The 19715-nt window shown below is 38.4% G+C and overlaps 2 protein-coding genes across 12 annotated transcripts in view; one reads left to right on the plus strand and one right to left on the minus strand.

Moving 5' to 3' along the window:
- Positions 1-19715, minus strand: part of Nf1 (neurofibromin 1) — a 244947-nt gene that overhangs the window by 71778 nt on the left and 153454 nt on the right. The gene's annotated exons all lie outside the window — the stretch shown is intronic.
- On the plus strand, positions 1110-5090 carry Omg (oligodendrocyte myelin glycoprotein). The gene is made up of 2 exons (XM_070027258.1): positions 1110-2569; positions 3408-5090. The coding sequence occupies exon 2, from the start codon at positions 3414-3416 to the stop codon at positions 4731-4733; it is 1320 nt and encodes a 439-aa protein (XP_069883359.1). The 5' UTR covers positions 1110-2569; positions 3408-3413; the 3' UTR covers positions 4734-5090.

The raw sequence follows: 19715 nt of genomic DNA on the forward strand, positions 1-19715 counted from the left end.
CTTAAAGTTCAATAGTATACACAGGAACTGGCATATCTACAAATGCCCCAAACAACCCATTCTCTATACTCTTAACGATATTTCTTCCTTTTTGTGCCATCACTAAAGCTTGAACTCAGGGTTTTGAGCTCTCTCAGCTTCTTTGCTCATGTCTGGCACTTTATCACTTAAGTCATATCTCCACTTTCAGCTTTTTGTTGTTTCCTTTGGAGATAAAAGGATCTTCAAGAATGGGTATTAGGAAATACTCTCATGCCAGGTGCTTTGGATTGATTTGTCTGTTTGGTCTGGCTTTGAATTGTGACCCTCAAAATCTCTGCCTCCTTCACGATCTCTGCCTCCTTAGTAACTAGAATTATAGGCTTGAGACATCACTGGTGGCTGGACTAACAATATTTATTTTATTTTATTTTTTATTTTATTTTTTGTTGGTGGTGGAGCCTGAGCTCTGGGCCTGGGCGCTGTCCCTCAGCTCTTCAGCTCAAGGATAGCGTGCTCTACCACTTGAGCCACAGCACTACTTCCGGCTTTTTTACTGCTTATGTGGTGCTGAGGAATCGAACCCAGGGCCTCATGCATGCGAGGCAAGCACTCTACCACTGAGACACCTTCCCAGCCCCAGGATTAATAATATTTATGAATGTAACACTTTTTAAACACATTACAATTGATGACTGTTTTCTGAAATCCATAGAAAGATTCTAGAGCCCAGATAAAACCTCAAAATAAAGTGGCAATAAAACACCTAATCAATAATAAATTTGTAATGTTGCAGACTTATAAAATGTAGGTAATTCTGAAGGAACGTTAGTTTTATATAAAAAGTAACTACATGAAGATAGCTTCTTTTTCAAGAAAATAAACTAAGGGATTTCTCCATGTGTACATTTCCCTACATGTCTCTGTGGGGGTATTAGTTGTTTTCATCACTTCCTTCTATGGTCTTGTCTCTAATTTTTTGTAATAACAAGGCAAATTGGCCATTCTAGAAATTGGTTTTGAGCATCATAAATCTGATCTCATTTGAAAAATTTACTATGATTTTCTTTTAAATATATTTCATATAATTGTAAATTAACTTTCTCAAAAAGAAAATACAAAAGACTAAAAGTCATTTGAAATTGATTTTTAATCTCTAAACTATAAAAATCACATATATCTGAAGGAAACACTACTTATATCTAAGAGTAAGTTTTAAGCATTTAATCCTATACACATAATCCTATACACATGGTCAATGTTATTATTTTTTGCCTGTCCTGGAGAGCTTGAACTCAGGGTCTGGGTGCTATCTTGAGCTTTTTTGCACAAGGCTAACACTCTACCTTGAGCCACAGCTCCACTTCTGGCTTTTTGGTGGTTAATTGGAGATAAGATTCTCATGGACAGGGGCTGGGAAGGTAGCTCAGTGGTAAAGTGCTTGCCTTGCATGCCTGAGGCCCTGGGTTCGATTCCTCAGCAGCACATAAGCAAAAAGAAAAGAGCCGGAAGTGGCGCTGTGGCTCAAGTGGTAGAGCGCTAGCCTTGAGCTGAAGAGCTGAGGGACAGTGCCCAGGCCCAGAGTTCAGGCCCCATGACCAGACCCCCCCAAAAAGAAAGAAAGAAAGAAAGATTCTCATGAACTTTCTATAACTTAGGCTGCCTTCAAATCTCGATCCTCAGATCTCAGCCTTTTGAGTAGGCAGGATTACAGGTGCAAGCCACCTATGGCTGGCAAAACATGGTTGTTTTACCACAGGAATTGTTGTAAAGCCTACAGTGTTCATTTAAAATGTAGCCTATTTTGGGTTTGATTTCTAGGACTGCAAAAAAGTAAAATAAAATCAGTGTAGTCTATGTATAGCCATGGTCAAATGATCCTTTATATTAGGAAGATAAAGACAAAATTAACATAATTAAATATTTCTGTATCTCTTCAAAGGAAGATGAAATATTTAAGTGGTTGGTAATTTTTAAAAGCTGATTAAATATAACCCTAGTGAGGAAAGGCATAAAATCAAACAGATTGTATTTATGACATTTAAAAAGATGACATGATAACATTTAGAAAAGAACAGTGAAATGCAGGAATTAAAAATAGTCAAATTAATGTCTTAGAAATCTATCCATGAAGATCAAATCCATTTTCAGCACGTAAAAAGAATATAGAAGGCATTAAATCAAACCACAGATTCTGTGAATGAGGAAAATGTTGAAATGTGAAAGCCAAAGTCAGAAAATTACAAGGAAAAGTAGAGGCCAGCTCTAATTTTACATGAGGTATTCCATTCTATAGCAAATATGAGCTATAGAGGTATGCTCAGTCTGTAAATTAAAAAAAAAATTATCCATTCTGTTGCGTATGCACCTCTTGCAATAAATTTGAGTCAGCACCAATGACGGCTCTGCAGTCTTCTTATGTGGGGCTGATCAGGTGGTTGCAGAGCTTCAGCTCACAGCAACACAATGCAGCTGAGCAGGCAAGCGCAGCCCACAGCCAGAAGCCGTTCCGACTCTCCAGAACAAGACGACCTTTAAGCCTCAAGTTTCCTGGAGAAAATGAGATGCTGATGCTGAAGACCACACTGTGGTAAGCTCTCATTTAAATTAGTAGGAGACAGACTTTGGATTTTTTCTTTTTTTAAGAAAAAGCCATGTTAGAATTGAATAACATTCAATAGCAAGTACATGTATCTAAAATTTGCTGCAGTGACTGTTGAGGGTTTGTTTTTTTTTTAATGTTCATTTTGCAAATATTCACACTGCTTTTCATTTAGAATTAATCTTGAAACATACAGGAAAAATGTAAGGTTAAAGGTATGATGTTGGTGTGGGTTTTTCAAGTGCCTTAAAATGATCTTATAGGATATATATATATATATATATTTATATGTACGCATATATATATATATATACTAAAAAGGATGAAATTTCAAAGAATTGCTTTATTATCTAAATAGTATCTCATCTTATACTATATGCTGAGTCTTATAATACTGCAGAGATTTGGAAAGCAAAACAAAACAAAAACCCAGACATGACAGCCATTTTTTTCCGAGTTAAAAAAAATATCAAAAATAGTAATAGCTTAAGACTACAACTCTTTATTTGCAGAAAATTCCATTTTATCACATTAAGGCTACAAGATAAATAAGAATGTAATGAAAGAAGAGAAAAATAAGAGAGAAAAAAATGCAGGCAAGAGTAGGGGGAAGAGAGGCTCTGCTACATAGCCCCAATTGAAGAATCTGATTAGGCATTTGGACTATAAATGAAGGGGAGCTTTGTTAGTTTAATCACTGGAACAATTATAAAAGGACTCAAAAACAAGGAGGTTTATTGAAATTTTTGCCTAATGCTAACTGACCCACGCAGATGCCTAATTTGTATTTGCATAATAAAAGAAGGGTATATCTGTTTGTTTCTAGGCTTTGATGGAATATCAGATATTGAAAATGTCTCCCTGCTTGTTCATCCTTCTGTCTCTCACACCTGGTATTTTATGCATTTGTCCTCTCCAATGTATATGCACAGAGAGGCATAGGCATGTGGACTGTTCAGGCAGAAACTTGACTACATTACCATCGGGACTGCAAGAGAATATTATACATTTAAACCTGTCTTATAACCACTTTACTGATCTGCATAACCAGTTAACCCAATATACCAATCTGAGAACTCTGGACATTTCAAACAACAGGCTTGAAAGCCTGCCTGCTCAGTTACCTCGGTCTCTTTGGAACATGTCTGCTGCTAACAACAACATTAAACTTCTTGACAAATCTGATACTGCTTATCAGTGGAACCTTAAGTATCTGGATGTTTCTAAGAATATGCTGGAAAAGGTTGTCCTGATTAAAAATACCCTAAGAAGTCTCGAGGTTCTCAACCTCAGTGGTAACAAACTTTGGACAGTCCCAACCAACATGCCCTCCAAACTACACATCGTGGACCTGTCTAATAATTCCTTGACACAAATCCTTCCAGGAACATTAATAAACCTGACAAGTCTCACACATCTTTACTTGCATAACAATAAGTTTACATTCATTCCAGATCAATCATTTGACCAACTCTTGCATTTGCAAGAGATAACTCTTTACAATAACAGGTGGTCATGTGACCATACACAAAATATTACTTACTTACTAAAGTGGATGATGGAAACAAATGCTCATGTGATAGGGACTCCTTGTTCTAAACAAATATCATCTCTGAAGGAACATAATATATATCCCACACCTCCTGGATTTACCTCAAGCTTGTTTACTGTAAGTGGAATGCAGACAGTGGACACCATTAACTCTTTGAGTATGGTGACTCAACCCAAAGTGACCAAAATACCCAAACAATATCGAACAAAGGAAACAACATTTGGTGTCACACTAAGCAAAGATACCACCTTTACTAGCACTGATAAGGCTTTGGTGCCCTATCCAGAAGATACATCCACAGAAACGATCAACCCACATGAAGCAGCAGCTGCAACTCTAACTATTCATCTCCACGATGGGATGGTTACCAACACAAGCCTCACTAGCTCAACAAAATCATCCCCAACACCCATGACCCTAAGTATCACTAGTGGCATGCCAAATAATTTCTCTGAAATGCCTCAACAAAGCACAACCCTTAACTTACGAAGGGAAGAAACAACTGCAAATGTAAAGACTCAATTATCTGTGGCAAGTGCTTGGAAAGTAAATGCTTCATTTCTCTTAATGCTCAATGCTGTGGTTATGCTGGCTGTTTGAGGGTCTACATTTTCTGAAACTAATGAAAGCATCCTCCCTGATGTACAGTTGGAAAAATATGTCCCTATCTAACCAGTGATCCAAGCTATATTAAGTATTCAGGAAATCAGTGTTACATTTCTGACTCTGATGTAAATGAAGTAACTTGTCTTAAAAGAAGTGCAGTGTCTTGGTACTTGCTGCTATTTTACTGTCTTAAGTAAAACTAATGAGTTTCTTTAAAAAAAAAAAGAAATGCTTTCTTTTTAAGGCTTCAATTCATTGCATAAATATAAAGCATCTAAACTTTAATATGTATTTTATGTATGTTTACACTGTCAAATGTCTGGGGAAAAAATAAAAGGTCTATGCTCATAATTGTGTCATTTGGTTTTCTACTCATACTAACCAATTAATCTATCTAGTAGAATCAAGCTGGCCTAACCATTTTTAAGGTGAATGAAATTCTGTAGTGTCCCAAAAATTTGCCAGTAGAGTAAAACTGGGGCTGCTACCCTATGAATGGTTATGCCACATCATTATTTATACACAAGCCATAGTTGTTTTAAATCTAAATGATGTCCTGCTTCTGAGGAACTCTTGGCTACTTTACAGATTACATAATGCATAAAAGCTCTTAAAAAGGCTAGAAGACACTAGACCTTGCATTTTAATAAGGAAAATTTAACTGTGTGTTTATATTTGAGAAATGTAATACTAAAAAGTTTTAGTTTAACGACTTACAAGGGAGTAGTTTTAGTGCATATTTCCTTTTTCACTTACTGTTGAAAATCTCATTTACAAAATTAAAATCCTACTACCAGTGCAAGAGAGAGACCTTATCTTTTACATAATCAGAAATAAGAATGATTCACCAAAATTAAAAATAATATTAATTTAAGGATAAAATCATGGAGTATAGCAAACTTGGGCCACTCTGAGGGAGTGAAGGAAGGAGAAGAGGAAGGTGACAAGAGATGGAGTTTATTTTTTGATGCTGCAATCAGGTAGTGACTGGGCATGGGACAGATCTGACACTCCAAAGCAAACCAGAAGAAACTGAGAAATTTCTACAAATAATAAAAGTAAGTCACCTTAGACAAGAATCAGCAAAGTAAATTCTGAAACAAGGCAATATTAAAATGCAAGAGAACATATGTGAAATTTGTAAGCTACAAATGAAGCTTTTAATTTGTGAGGCATAAGGAATAATTCAACATAATTTCAAGCATTCCTACAGGTGAAAAAGAAAATAAGAAAAATTTATAATTCCTCTTCCTAAGAATTTTTTAAGTTCAAAGAGTCTTTTTCCTGGCTTAAGAATAATTCTATTCAGAGAGAAAGTAAAATAACTCCTTCCTTCCTGTCCTGGGGTTTGAACTCAGGGCCTGGGCACTGTCCCTGAGCTTCTTTTGCTCAAGGCTAGCTCTTTACTACTTGAGCCACAGTGCCACTTCTGGCTTTTTCTGCTTATATGGTACTAAAGTCAAAGCCAGGGCTTCACGCATGTTAGGCAAGCACTCTTCCACTGAGCCACATCCCCAACCAATAACAGTATTATACACTTTTTTTTTTGTTTTTGCCGGTCCTGGAGCTTGAACTCAGGGCCTGGGCACTGTCTTTGAGCCTTTCTGTGCTCAAGGTTAGCACTCTACCACTTGAGCCACAGCACCACTTCTGGCCTTTTCCATTTATGTGTTATGGAGGAATTGAATCCAGGGCTTCACGCATGCTAGGTAAACACTCTACTGCTAAGCCACATTCCCAGACCTATACATTACAGAAAAACAACTCCTCTCTGTACTAATGTAGGCATTTGAATATTTTATTTTTTCTTTTTTTTTTTTGGCGGGGGGGGGGGTCCGATTGTGGGGCCTGAACGCTGGGCCTGGGCGCTGTTCCTCAGCTCTTCAGCTCAAGGCTAGCGCTCTACCACTGGAGCCACAGCACCACTGCAGGCTTTTTTCTTTTTGCTTATGTGCTGCTGAGGAATCGAACCCAGGGCCTCGTGCATGCAAGGTAAGCGCTCTACCACACTGAGCCATCTTCCCAGCCCCAAATATTTTTCTTCTTAAGCAAACCTAACATGTTCACTATATTAGATAATGTATTAGGGATTCTCACAATGAAGAAAAGGAGATGTTAGAAATGATTTTAAGATACTTTACTTTTCCAAATAGGCATGCTGTCTCCTCTCCCTTCCAAACATCGACCTATTGTCTTCACCATCTATGACAGAGGCTAACTGGTTAGACAGTGCCTACTCTACACTTGTGTCTTGTTTTAAGAAAACAGATACTAGTCAAGTGTCGATGGCTCACACCTGTAATACTAGCTACGCAGGAAGCTGAGATCTGAGGATTGCAGTTCAAACCCAGCCCATGCAGGAAAGTCCATGAGACTCTTATCTCCAATAAACCACCAGGAAACCAGAAGTGGCACCGTGGTGCAAGTGGTACAGAGCTTGCCTTGATTTGAAGAGCTAAAGGACAATGCCCTCAGGCCCCACGACCAACAGGAAGGAAGGGAGGGAGGGAGGGAGGGAGGGAGGGAGGGAGGGAGGGAGGGAGGAAGGAAGGAAGGAAGGAAGGAAGGAAGGAAGGAAGGAAGGAAGGAAGGAAGGAAGGAAGGAAGGAAGGAAGGAAAACAGATACTAGTAGGGTGCCAGGAGCTCACATGTATAGTAACTATGAACAGAAGATCCTGGCCAGGCACCAATGGCTATGTCTATAATCCTAGCTACTAAGGAGGCTGAAATCTGAGGATCATAGTTCAAAACCAGCCTAGGCAGAAAAGTTTGAGAGATTCTTATCTCAAATTAATCACTTTTTCTAGGAAATGGGAAATGATGCTGTAGCTCAACGTGGTAGACCACTAGCCTTGTGCAAAAAGAGCTCAGGAGAATACACAAGCCCTGAGCCCATGACCCACCAAAAAAAAAAAGACAGAAAAGTCTTTAATTAGCCAGTACAATAACTAGATGAAAGGTGTGGCTCAAGTGGCAGAGCTCCAGCCATTAGCAAGCAAGCTAAGAAAAGTGTGAGGCCTGGAGTTCAAGCCATTGTATTGGCACACAAGAAGAAACAATGAACAAATAACAACAACAAAACCCTTCAAATATACTGAATTTCTCAGGAAGTAGGCTCCTTAGTGGTAACCAAGAATTCAAAGAATTCCTCCAGAAAAAAGTAACAAGAAAGTAAAATTTATGAGTACCTACACATTGTATTATTCCTCTTACATGTCTGCCAAATGCAGAGTAGTACTTTGATAAACTTACAAGTATAACATAGGAAGCTGCTTGCCCTCTATGTCCTTAGGGAAGTTTTTTTTTAATTCATTTTGTGTTTATGTGGTACCAAGGAATTGAACTCAGGGCCTAATGCATGATAGGCAAGAACTCCACCATTAAGCCACATTCTAGCCCATTAGGGAAGTTATTATCTTGTCCTAAGTAATGAAATAATACTTATCTCTATGGAATTATATTCTTTTATTTTTCCTTTAGTTGATCATGGTTGTTGAACTCTGGGCCTGAGCTCTTCAGCTCAAGGCCAATGCTCCACCACTTGAGCCACAGCACAGCTTCTGGTTTTTTGATGGTTAATTGGAGATAAGTCTCATGGGCTTTCCTGCCTGTGCTGGCCTTGAACTGTAATCTTCAGATTTCAGCCTCCTGAGTAACTAGAATTGCAGGTTTGAACCATTTGCGCCCTCCTGGAATTATATTCTTATTTTTAATGAAAAGGAGCTTATTATTTGCCACAATAACAGGTAGTGTTATATTACTGGACTCCATAAACATGCCAAAATGCATCATTCCTTAACTTTATCAGACATAGATATATGATTGTGCATGTCAATATATGTGTATAATGACTAGTGATGGTTTAATATTTTCAATACTAATTTAATATTTTTCAATAGACACAAACACTTCGTAAAATAACTTAAAAACGTAAAATATATGGGTTTGTGTTAAATGTTTTTGTCTAACTGTAAATTAATGTGTATGTTCTGAGCACATTAAGGTAGACTGGGCCAAGTTATAATGTTCAGTAGTTAGGTATTCTAAATGAATTTTCAACTTAGTATATTTTCAACTTACAGAGCTTATTTGGACATAATCCATTGAGTCAGCGTATCCATATATATTTATGTATATATATATACATATATACATACATACACATCTAAACATATGCACACATAGATACATTCACATATTATCTCTACAACTCTGATATATACATATTACCTATTCATCCATCCCTGAGGTTTGTTTCTGCTTTACAAGTAACATGCCTCTACCACTTCTCAGTTGTACAACCAACAAGTTGCTCTACTGCTTTCAGTCATTTTCCGATCTACAAATGGCTAACAAGCTGGGTGCTAGGAGGTCTGCCTATAATCCTAGCTACTAAGGAGGCTAAGATTTGAAGATTGGTGGTTAAACCAGCCTGGGCAGGAAAGTCCATGACACTCTTATTTCCAATTAACCACCAAAACCAAGCCAGAAGTGGAGCTGTGGGATTCAAGTGGTAAAATTCTAGCTTTGAGCAAAAAAGCTAGAGACAGCAGTGTACACACACACACACACACACACACACACACACACACACACACACACACACACACACACACACACACACACACACACACACACACACACACACACACACACACACACACACACACACACACACACACACACACACACACACACACACGGAACAGATAGTTGTGTTTATTTTTAACCCCCGAGGATTTAATGACAAGTCACATATAAACTTCTTTTTTTTTTTTTTGGTCGGTCGTGGGGCTTGAACTCTGGGCCTGGGCGCTGGCCCTCAGCTCTTCAGCTCAAGGCGAGCGCTCTACCACTTGAGCTACAGCGTCACTTCCGGTTTTCTGGTGGTTTATTGGAGATAGGAGTCTCACGGTCTCTCCTGCCAGGGCTGGCTTTGAACCGTGATCCTCAGATCTCAGCCTCCTGAGTAGCTAGGATTACAGGCGTGAGCCACCAGCGCCCGGCTAGTAAACTTCTTTAATAGACACCAAAAATGTTAGATGAGACAACTTAAAATATTTTAAAGATTATTCCTTATAAAATATATTTTAAAAACAAAATAAGAAATGATACCATGTATAACAAACCACTTGCCATTATCCTGTTGGTGAAAAGTAAAGTGTTTTTAAATTTTAATTTTTTCCCCGAGTCCTAGGGCCTGAATTCAGGGGCTGGGTGCTGTCCCTGGGCTTTTTTTGTTCAAGGCTAGCACTCTAACACTTCAGTCACAGCTTCACTTCCATCTTTTTAGTGATTAACTGGAGATAAAAAGACTCTCATGAACTTGCCAGCCCCAGGTAGCTTTGAACCGTGATCCTTAGATCTCAGCCTCCAGAGTAGCTAGGATCACAGGTATGAGCCACTGGTGCCCAGCACTATTTTTTATTTTAAATGGAGAAAAAAGTGCATTTGCTATTAGTTACATAGATTGTTGTAGAAATGTGGTCCATTTCAGTTCAAATAGCACACTTCAGGGGCATTATGAGATACTATGAAGAGAACAAGCAACTGCAAATTTTAGTTGCAAGGATTAAATTATTTATGTCTACCAACGACTTTTCCAGAACAACAACAACAATAACAACAACCAAAGAACAGAAATAACAGAGAAAAGTAGCTGGGTGTTGATGGCTAATCCCCACCTCTACCCCATAAAAACTCACTTTTATCTTATTTTATAAATTAAAAAATGAATAAATACAAATCAAAGATGTGACTAGTGAGCTAACAGAGACCTACTTAAGAGAGACCAAGTCTTATTCTAAAGTCTAAGTTTTTTTCCCATGTAGGTCAAGGGTACAGCATCCAAGTCCTGAGAAAAGAGAGATTCAAGAAAAGGAAGCCAGGTGTGGTGGTACATCCCAATAAATTCAATTTGAGTTTCAGGCTAGCCTGGCACACTTCACCTCAAAAAAAAAAAAAAAAAAAGAAAGAAAGGAAGGAGGATTTGATTAGGTCATTACTGTCTCATAAGAAATTAGTCCTTGGCAGTTATAACTGAACCAATTCCAAATAATTGTTAATCATTATTAATATTGATAACATGTGAACATTTCAATATAGGAAATTGCTCAAGGGAAGTCAATCAGGGAAGTAAACAATTTTTACTTCAATGTGTTACTAATGTTAAAACCTGTAGTCCAAAGTGAGATCTTTAAAAAAACTCAACTTTTAGGAAATGCCATTTTGATTTATAACCATATCTATGGAATAAATATACCCATGTATCCTGATCTAGATTGCCTGGCCTGAGATTCTGAATTTGTTGTTACTGATGAGCTCAATGTACAGAAATTAAATATACATATACATATATACATGCACATAAAACAAGAGCAGCAAAACTAACTGGTTATTATGTGATCAAAATAATTCTAAAAGTACTTAAAGCACATTATGGCAAAGCACTGTTGGCTCACATCTATAATCCTAGCTACTCAGGAGGCTGAGATCCATCAGTTGAAAGCCAACCTGCTCAGAAAAGTCCCTGTGAAACTCCTATTTCCACTCAAAAACTGGAAGTGGCACCTGACTCGAAGTGGTAGAGCGTTAGCCTTGACCAAAAGAGCTCAGAGACTGCCCCAAGCTCTGAGTCCATGTCAGACTAAATAAATAAAAACAAATCAAGCCAAAACAAAACACATATGGTTCAACAGAAAGACCATGACCATAAAATTTTCCAACTCCAGTCTGCTGTAGTCTTTTTTTTTTTTTTTTTTTTTTTGCCAATCCTGGGGCTTGAACTCTGGGCCTGGGTATTTTCCCTCAGCTCTTCAGCTCAAGGCTAGCACTCTACCACTTGAGCCACAGTGCCACTTCTGGCTTTTTCTGCTTATGTGGTACTGAGGAATCGACAGGGCCTCATGCATGCGAGGCAAGCACTCAACCACTGAGCCACCTTCCCAAATCCAGTCTGCTATAATCTTGTATAAACATAAATAGGTCCTCTGATTAAAAACAAACAAAATTCAACATAGCTTAAAAAAAAAAAAAAGCACAGGGTGTTTGATGGGGGTAGATTAAGTCATATTTATTAGACACTTTGTAGGTGCTGAATATTTTAATTCTATCTCTTTATAACAGATTTTGAGTAATTAAGATTAGAAATAGTGCTAGAAGCATGGCTTGAGATAGAGTACCAGCTAACTAAGCAAGTTGAAGATGTATGAACCTAAGTTCAAATCTTAGTACTGGCATGCACCCACATAGACACATACACATGTTCCTTTAAAAAATTAGAAATGGTAGGCGTCGGTGGCTCATGCCTGTAACCCTAGCTACTTAGGAGGCTGAGATCTGAGGATCACAGTTCAAAGCTAGCCCAGGCAGGAAAGTCCGTGAGACTCTCTCCAATAAACCACTAGAAGACCAGACGTGGCGCTGTGGCTCAAGCAGTAGAGGGCTTGCCTTGAGCTGAATAGCTGAGGGACAGCACCCAAACTGAGTTCAAGCCCCACGACTGACAAAAAATAAATAAATAAAAATAAAAATATACATATAATAAAAATTATTAAAAATTAGAAATGACTTGTACTTACGATAGCACATAAGTTCTTATGTATCGATCCTCTCTCTCTCTCTCTCTTTTTTTTTTTTTTTGGCCAGTCCTGAGGCTTGAACTCAGGGCCTGGGGACTGTACCCGAACTTCTTTTGCTCAAGGCTAGCACTACCACTTGAGCCACTGAGGAATGGAACCCAGAGCTTGATGCATGCTAGGCAAGCACTCTACCACTAAGCCACATTCCCAGCCAGTTATCTACCCTCTATAGCTATGCTTCAGAAAACTATTTCATGGAAAATATGATTTAACACCCAAAAATAAATTATCTAAATATCATATGGGCTAGATGCTGGTGGCTTACCTATGTAATCCTAGCTATCCAGGAGGCTGAAGGTTGCAATTTAAAGCCAGCCCCAAGAAAGTCCATGAGACTCTTTTTTGGGGGGTGAGGGAGAGGGTCTGTTGTGGGGCTTGAACTCTGAGCCTGGGCACTGTCCTTCAGCTCTTCAGCTCAAGGCTAGCGCTCTACCACTTGAGCCACAGCAACACTTCTGGTTTTCTGGTGGTTTATTAGAGATAAGAATCTCATGGTCTTTCCTGCCAGGGCTGGCTTTGAACCTCAATCCTCAGATCTCAGCCTCCTGAGTAGCTAGATTACAGGCGTGAGCCATCAGCGCTGGGCCTTGAGACTCTTATCTCCAATTAAATACCAAAAACTTCAGAAGTGGAGCTGTGGCTCAAGAATGTTAGGCTTGAGCATAAAAGCTAAGGGACAACGCACAGGCCCTGAGTTCAAGCCCCAGGACCAGCATTAAATACACTAATTAATATCACATGGACATTACAATAAATCTGATGAAACATTTCTACAAGGAAGTGATGTTTTCACTCTGTTACTTTGTTGCATATAGTCACAATTCAAACAAACTGAACATTTCTGAAGACTAAAGAATGTCAAACATTGCTTCAACAGAAAGGAAAAGAAGATTTAATAGCTTTCATTGGGAAAGAAAAAAAACAGTAAGAAAAAATGAAGATGCCATATACCACAATAACCATAGGCAATGCACCATTTGCCAACCAAAGCCTCAGGAACCACGATCACATCTGAGATCGTACGCAATAGAAGAATATTTGGCACACAGCCATAGACACTAGTTCTGTTGCTTACACAACAGATATGTAATTGTATTACTTCATACTGATGACAACCAAAGAAAGCAAATAACTGTTTGAAAATAATTTAATCTAGCCAAGCACTGGTGGCTTATGCCTGTAATTGACTCAGGAGGCTGAGATCTGAGGTTAATGGAAAAGTTCTTGTGAGATTCTTATCTCCAATTAACCACTCAAAAACCAAGGTGGCACTGTGGCTCAAGTGGTAGAGTGCAAGTCTTGAGCACAAAAAGGCTCAGGGACAGTGCCCAGACCCTGAGTTCAAGCCTCAGGACTGGCAAAAAGAAAAAAGAAAAGAAATTCCTCTAAAAACTACTAATAGAACTATCAAATACTACTACTATATCACTCTTGGGTATATATCTAAAGGAATGTAAATCAATTTATAAGAGAGATACTACACATTCATTCATCTTTATAACTATTTATAATAACTAAGATATGGAACCAGCCACTAGCTGATGAATGGATAAAAAATGTAGTACAAATATACAATTGAGTGTTATTTAACTATAAAGAAACTATCTGCAGGGAAACTGATGGAACTGGAGCTCATTATGTTAAATAGAATAAGCCAAGCTCAAAGCCAAATATGACATGTTTTCGTTCATATGCAGAATCTAGGTATTAAAAAAAATGAGATGAGTACATATGGCTCATGCCTGTAATCCTACATACTCAGAGGTTGAGATCTGAGGAATGTAGTTCTAAGTCAGCCTGAGCAGAAAAGTCCAGGACACTTTTTATGGGTGTCAGCCACTAGCACCTGGCTTTCCAGGAGACTCTCATCTCCAATAAACTACTCAGAAAAAGTGAGAAATGGTGCTGTGGCTCAAGTGGTAGAATACTAGCCTTGAGCACAAAAAGGCTCAAGGCCCTGAGTTCAAGCTGCTGGACTAGCAAACAAACAAACCTCATATGATTTCCATGGACTATTATTAAGCTTTTCTTTTCTATGAATTAGAATTGACCATGGGGAATAAAAACAGAAGACTGAGGTTAAGAAAGAGTGTAAGGCAAAGCATGTATTTTCTTGGCTCCTTGCCTGAAAGATCTCTGTGGTCTGGCTGCATCCCTCCATGAAGATTATGATTTATATTGGGCAACCATCTAGTTTCCTGATAATTGCTCCTTCCTCCCTTCTACTCCACATAGTCTTTTGTAGTTTTCTTAAGTACCACCTTCTGTTTTATATATAACCTCTTCTTTTATACCTAGTTTTTCTCTTTTTTTGTAAAAGTCAGCATTGACTAGGTGTGTACATATCTGTAATCCCAGCACTTTGGTGCCAAACTTTCACTGATATAATCTTAGGTTTTTAGAAATTTTTGGATGGCAGAATTACAGATAAGGGATTATAAATGCACATATGATCCACAAAATAGAATCAGAAAGAGAAGACAAAATTTCAAACTTAGTGTTAGATGAGAAACACAAAGGCACAATGCCTATGTGCCTCATATATATATATATATATATATATATATATATATATATATATATATATATATACACACACACACACACACACACACATATCGAAACAAACTCCAAGATATAGAAACAAGGGATTTTTTTTATTGTTTCTGTTTTCTTTCTGTATAGTTTATTTGTGTATCTTTGGGAGGGTGGGGGAGCACAGAACTTGAGGGAAAAAGGGTGAAAAGCCCAACAGTAGAGTTCACTGGAAACGGTGTTGAAAATAAACTATACAACTCATGAGTGGAGTCAGGAGGGAGAAACAGAGTAAGGGAAGGAAAGAAATACATTTATTAACTTGTATATGTAATTATAATCTCTGTACATCACCTTTATAATAACAATGAAGTAAATTTAAACAAAAGATTTCAAGATTAGGTCTATACCAAATTTATGCTATGATTCAGGAAAATGGTAAATGACCAAATATCTATTATTTTAGATATCAATAATGGTACTGAAAGGAAGAAATTGGAAAGTTTTTGGTGACTTTAAACTTGTCGTGTCTATTTTTTTTTCATTTCATTTTTTTTTGTGAACATACTGTACAGAGGGGTTACAATTACATGGGCAGGATAATGCGTACATTTCTTATCAAGCATTGCAGCCTACTCCTTTGTTTACCCTTCACATCCCTTCCCAGCCTCCCCCGCAACCCCCACCCAATCCTCCCCCCCCACACCAACGTTGTAAAGCTCGTTTTCGACATGACAACTTGTACTTCTCATTGTTGCAACAGGTCCACCTGTATCCTTAAACGACTTGTTCTTCCCCGTCTCCTCCACAAGTTATACTGACATCAAATATAGTGAAAGCAGGGGTTATACTGTGGGGGAGGGTGTCGTGTCTTATTTTTTATAAGCATTTACTATGCTAGAATGTAGGGAGAATAAAGAGAATGAAGTAGTACTTGACAAGAAAGCCAGAACAGGCTCACATGTATAATATTAGACATTCAAGAGGCTGAGATCTGAGGATTGCAGTTTGCAGCTAGCCTGAGCTGAAAACTGTGAAACTCTTATCTCTAATTACTGCCAAAAAGCCAAAATTGGAGCTGTGGCTCAAATGGTAGAGTGCTAGCCTTGAGCACAGAAGTTCAGGGACAGCACTCAGGCCCTGAGTTCAAGTCCCAGGACTGTCACAAGAAAAAAAAAGTTTAATAGTAAAAGCTGGATACTGATTAAATACAAAGCCCTAAATGACTGGTTCTGAAGTGCAGAATTAGGAAGATTCACATAAGAGGTATTGATAAGCTGGGCTCATGCCTATTATCCTAGCCACTCAAGAGGCTGAGGTTCGAAGGCAGCCTAGGCAGGAAAATGTAACTATTATCTCAAATAAACTACCAAAAAGCCAGAAGTGGAGCTGTTGTTCAAGTGGTAGAGTGCTAGCCTTGAGCAAAAGGAGCTCAGGGACAGTGCCCAGGCCTACCGCAGGACTGGCACCAAAAACAAACAAACAAAAAAGGTACTGAGAGTTAAATCTCACTAGACAAAATTTGAACCAAGAAGGATATAGGGATTGCAGAAGGACACAATGTGGTTTTTAAATGTCTAGATGAGTGCTGGAAAGTTCAGAATTTTAAATTTTACTTCATCATCTTTCAAAAACCAGTGGAGCTTAAGACAACTAAGAAAAGCTGGGACCAGTGACTCACACTATAATCCCAGCTACTTAGGGGTTGAGATCAAGAGGATCACAGGTTCAGGATCAGCCTGGGAAGAACAGTCTGACCATTTCCAATTAACCAGCAAAATGATGGACTGGAGGCTCCAAAGAAAATATCCAAAACCTTAAGGCAGACTACTGCCAGGCACCAAATTCTCTAACTGAAACAAGGCCTCACCTGGTTAATCCTGAAACAGTAGAGTATCAGACTGCCACCTGTTACCACCTCCAGACCTGCTACTGACCTGGGACTGTTCTTTTGTTATTTTTATTTAAATATAATTTTATTGTTACTATTAAGGTGTTGTACATGGGTTGTGTTTTGTAAGTCAGGTAATGAGTACAATTCTTTTTGCACAATGTCATCCCTTCCTTCACTTGGACTGTTTTAACTACACATACTTACTCATTCCCTACATTCAGTTCTCCCTATTTAACCTAAGGCAAATGTTTGTACTTCTGATCACAGCTAAAGATGGCTAAAAAATGTACTAGAGTGTTGTATTCCTATAGCTGCCCTTTCCCCCTCATGTCTTTTTATTTGGCGCATAGGGGTGAGAGGCCAGACCTGACATGTGAACTTTCTGAGTTTGGGCATTAGGTCTAAAAGACTGGTTTCCCATCATATTAGAACTCTAGTTTATAACATTTATTCTGGTTGCCAAGAGGCTGGTTTTATTTCTTAGATATAACCATAATTAGGTATAACCTACACTTAAGTGAGGTTATTACATGTACCATATAAATTAAGATTGAGCAATCATTTGTCCTATTATTCCTAAGGAAAAATAGTCTTCATACAAAGTAAAACTAGTGGAACATGCACTGACTTGTGTTTCTGCCATTTAGTGATTTCCTCATATGCCCACAACTTGTTTACAATCCTGTAACACTTGAGTACTGGCAACTGTGATGAAAACGTTAGGAAAATATAATCCAACTTCCTTGTTTGCTGATTATCAAACTAAAGGACTGACCAAAACACAAAATTCTTTTAAGCAATTTGCTTAATGCCAGGTAAGATAGTTTTATATATATATATATAAATTTTTGTTTTTGGTGTGGGTCCCAGGGCTTGAACTCAACTCTACCACTTGAGCCACACCTGCACTTCAAGCTTTTTGGTAGTAAACTAGAGTCTCACAGGCAGGAATTCAAGCTGACTTTGAACCATGATCCATGATCCTCAGATCTCAGCCTCCTGAGTAGCTAGGATTGCTGGTGTTAAGCCACCACTGCTTAGCTTAATAAACTTTTTTTTTTGTCAGTCATGGGGCCTGAACTCTGGGCCTGGGCACTATGCCTGAGCTCTCCAGCTCAAGACTAACACTCTACCACTTAGAGCTTTTTCTACTTATCTGGTGCTGAGGACTTGAACCCAGGGTCTCATGCATGCAAGCCAAGCACTCTACCACTAAGCCACCTTCCCAGCCCCAATAAACTTTTTTTTAAAGCCCAAAGCTACCAGCTGGGGGCTTGGCTCAAGTGGCAGAGCTCCTGACCTGCAAGATCAACTTCCAGTACTATTGTTAAAAAAATCCATCACAAAACCTTGTGAATTCAATGGGAAAGTATTACTTTCATATATAAAGTTTTTCCCCCGTTGTGGGACTTGACCTCAGGGCCTGGGCACTGTCCCTCAGCTCTTGTGCTCAAGGCTAGTGTTGTACCACTTGAGCCACAGCACCACTTCTGGTTTTCTGATAGTTAATTGAAGATAAGAGTCTCACAGACTTTTCTGCCCGGGCTGGCTTTGAACCATGATCCTCAGATCTCAGCCTCCTGAGTAGCTAGGATTACATGCGTGAACCACAAGTGCCTGGCTATAAATTTGTTATTAAATTGATATGCATACAGCTTTTTTGTTAAGAGGCTACTTTATTCACCAAAATCAATTTCATCCTGGAATGCTATAGTCTTGAATTATTTTGAAAACTTCAAAATACGGATAGCTAGAAACTACACTATAAAATACGTATATAAAAAAGAAAATATTAGCCGGGCGCCGGTGGCTCACACCTGTAATCCTAATGACTCAGGAGGCTGAGATCTGAGGATCACGGTTCCAAGCCAGACTGGGCAGGAAAGTCCGTGAAACTCTTATCTCCAATAAACCACTAGAAAACTGGAAGTGGCACTGTGGCTCAAGCAGTAGGGCACTCGCCTTAAGGTGTAAAAGCTGAGGGAAAGTGCCCAAGCCCAGAGTTCAAGCCCCACGACCAACAAAAAAAAAAAAAAGAAAGAAAGAAAAAGGAAAAATTTTGTTTTGTTTTTGCCTGTCCTGGGGTTTGAACTCAAGGCATGGGCACTGTTCCTGAGTTTCTTTTGCTCAAGCTAGCACTCTAGCACTTGAGCCGCAGCACCACTTCTGGCCTTTTCTGTCTATGTGGTACTGAGGAATGAAACCCAGGGCTTCACACATGCTAGGCAAGCAGTCTACCACTAAGCCACATTCCCAGCCCCTATTTTACTTGTTTTAAAAGTCTGAAAATTTTATAGTCCTGTTATCAATTTTCATGAAAAATGGTAATTTTTCTTGTGAGACTGATATAGTTAAGCTAAGAACTAGTCTTTTTTAAATCTCTTGCTAAGGCTACATATAAAGCTGCTTATAACTGTAAAATTTTGAAAACAAGTATGAGGACCATACTAAAAGGCAAACTGTAGCATATCAAGGTTGTATTGACATCCAGGACTTCCTGCATAACAGTAACATGTATTTTCTACTTACTTTTCATATAAATTCTAAAATAAATGTGCTTTTTATGCACTTATGAAAAAAGAAAATAACTACAACTTGTGGGGAGATGGGAAAAGCTGGGCAGAGTGTGGGAAGGAGTAACAATGTCCAAAAAGAAATGTAATCTTTGCCTGACTTATGTAGCTGTAACCCCTCTGTACATAACCTTTGTAATAATCAAACTTTTCTTAAAAAAAGAAAATATACAGCTTTAACATACTTAATTTTAAACCATAATAGTCAAAGCAATATAGTATATTTATCTGATTAGAGTTATTTCAGTTAAGGGAAAATAACCAACATAAATACCAGATAAAAGAAATAACAAAAAGGTATTTGCTGTATTCTTTAAGTAAGTCGATTTCAGA

The sequence above is a fragment of the Dipodomys merriami genome, unplaced genomic scaffold (assembly GCF_024711535.1).
Source record: "Dipodomys merriami isolate MVZ:Mamm:240054 unplaced genomic scaffold, mDipMer1.0.p SCAF_19, whole genome shotgun sequence".
NCBI classification, from domain to species: domain Eukaryota; kingdom Metazoa; phylum Chordata; class Mammalia; order Rodentia; family Heteromyidae; genus Dipodomys; species Dipodomys merriami.

Bases quoted from the DNA above. Each gene is read 5' to 3' on its own strand.
- Omg (XM_070027258.1), top strand. From the start codon at position 3,414: ATGGAATATCAGATATTGAAAATGTCTCCCTGCTTGTTCATCCTTCTG.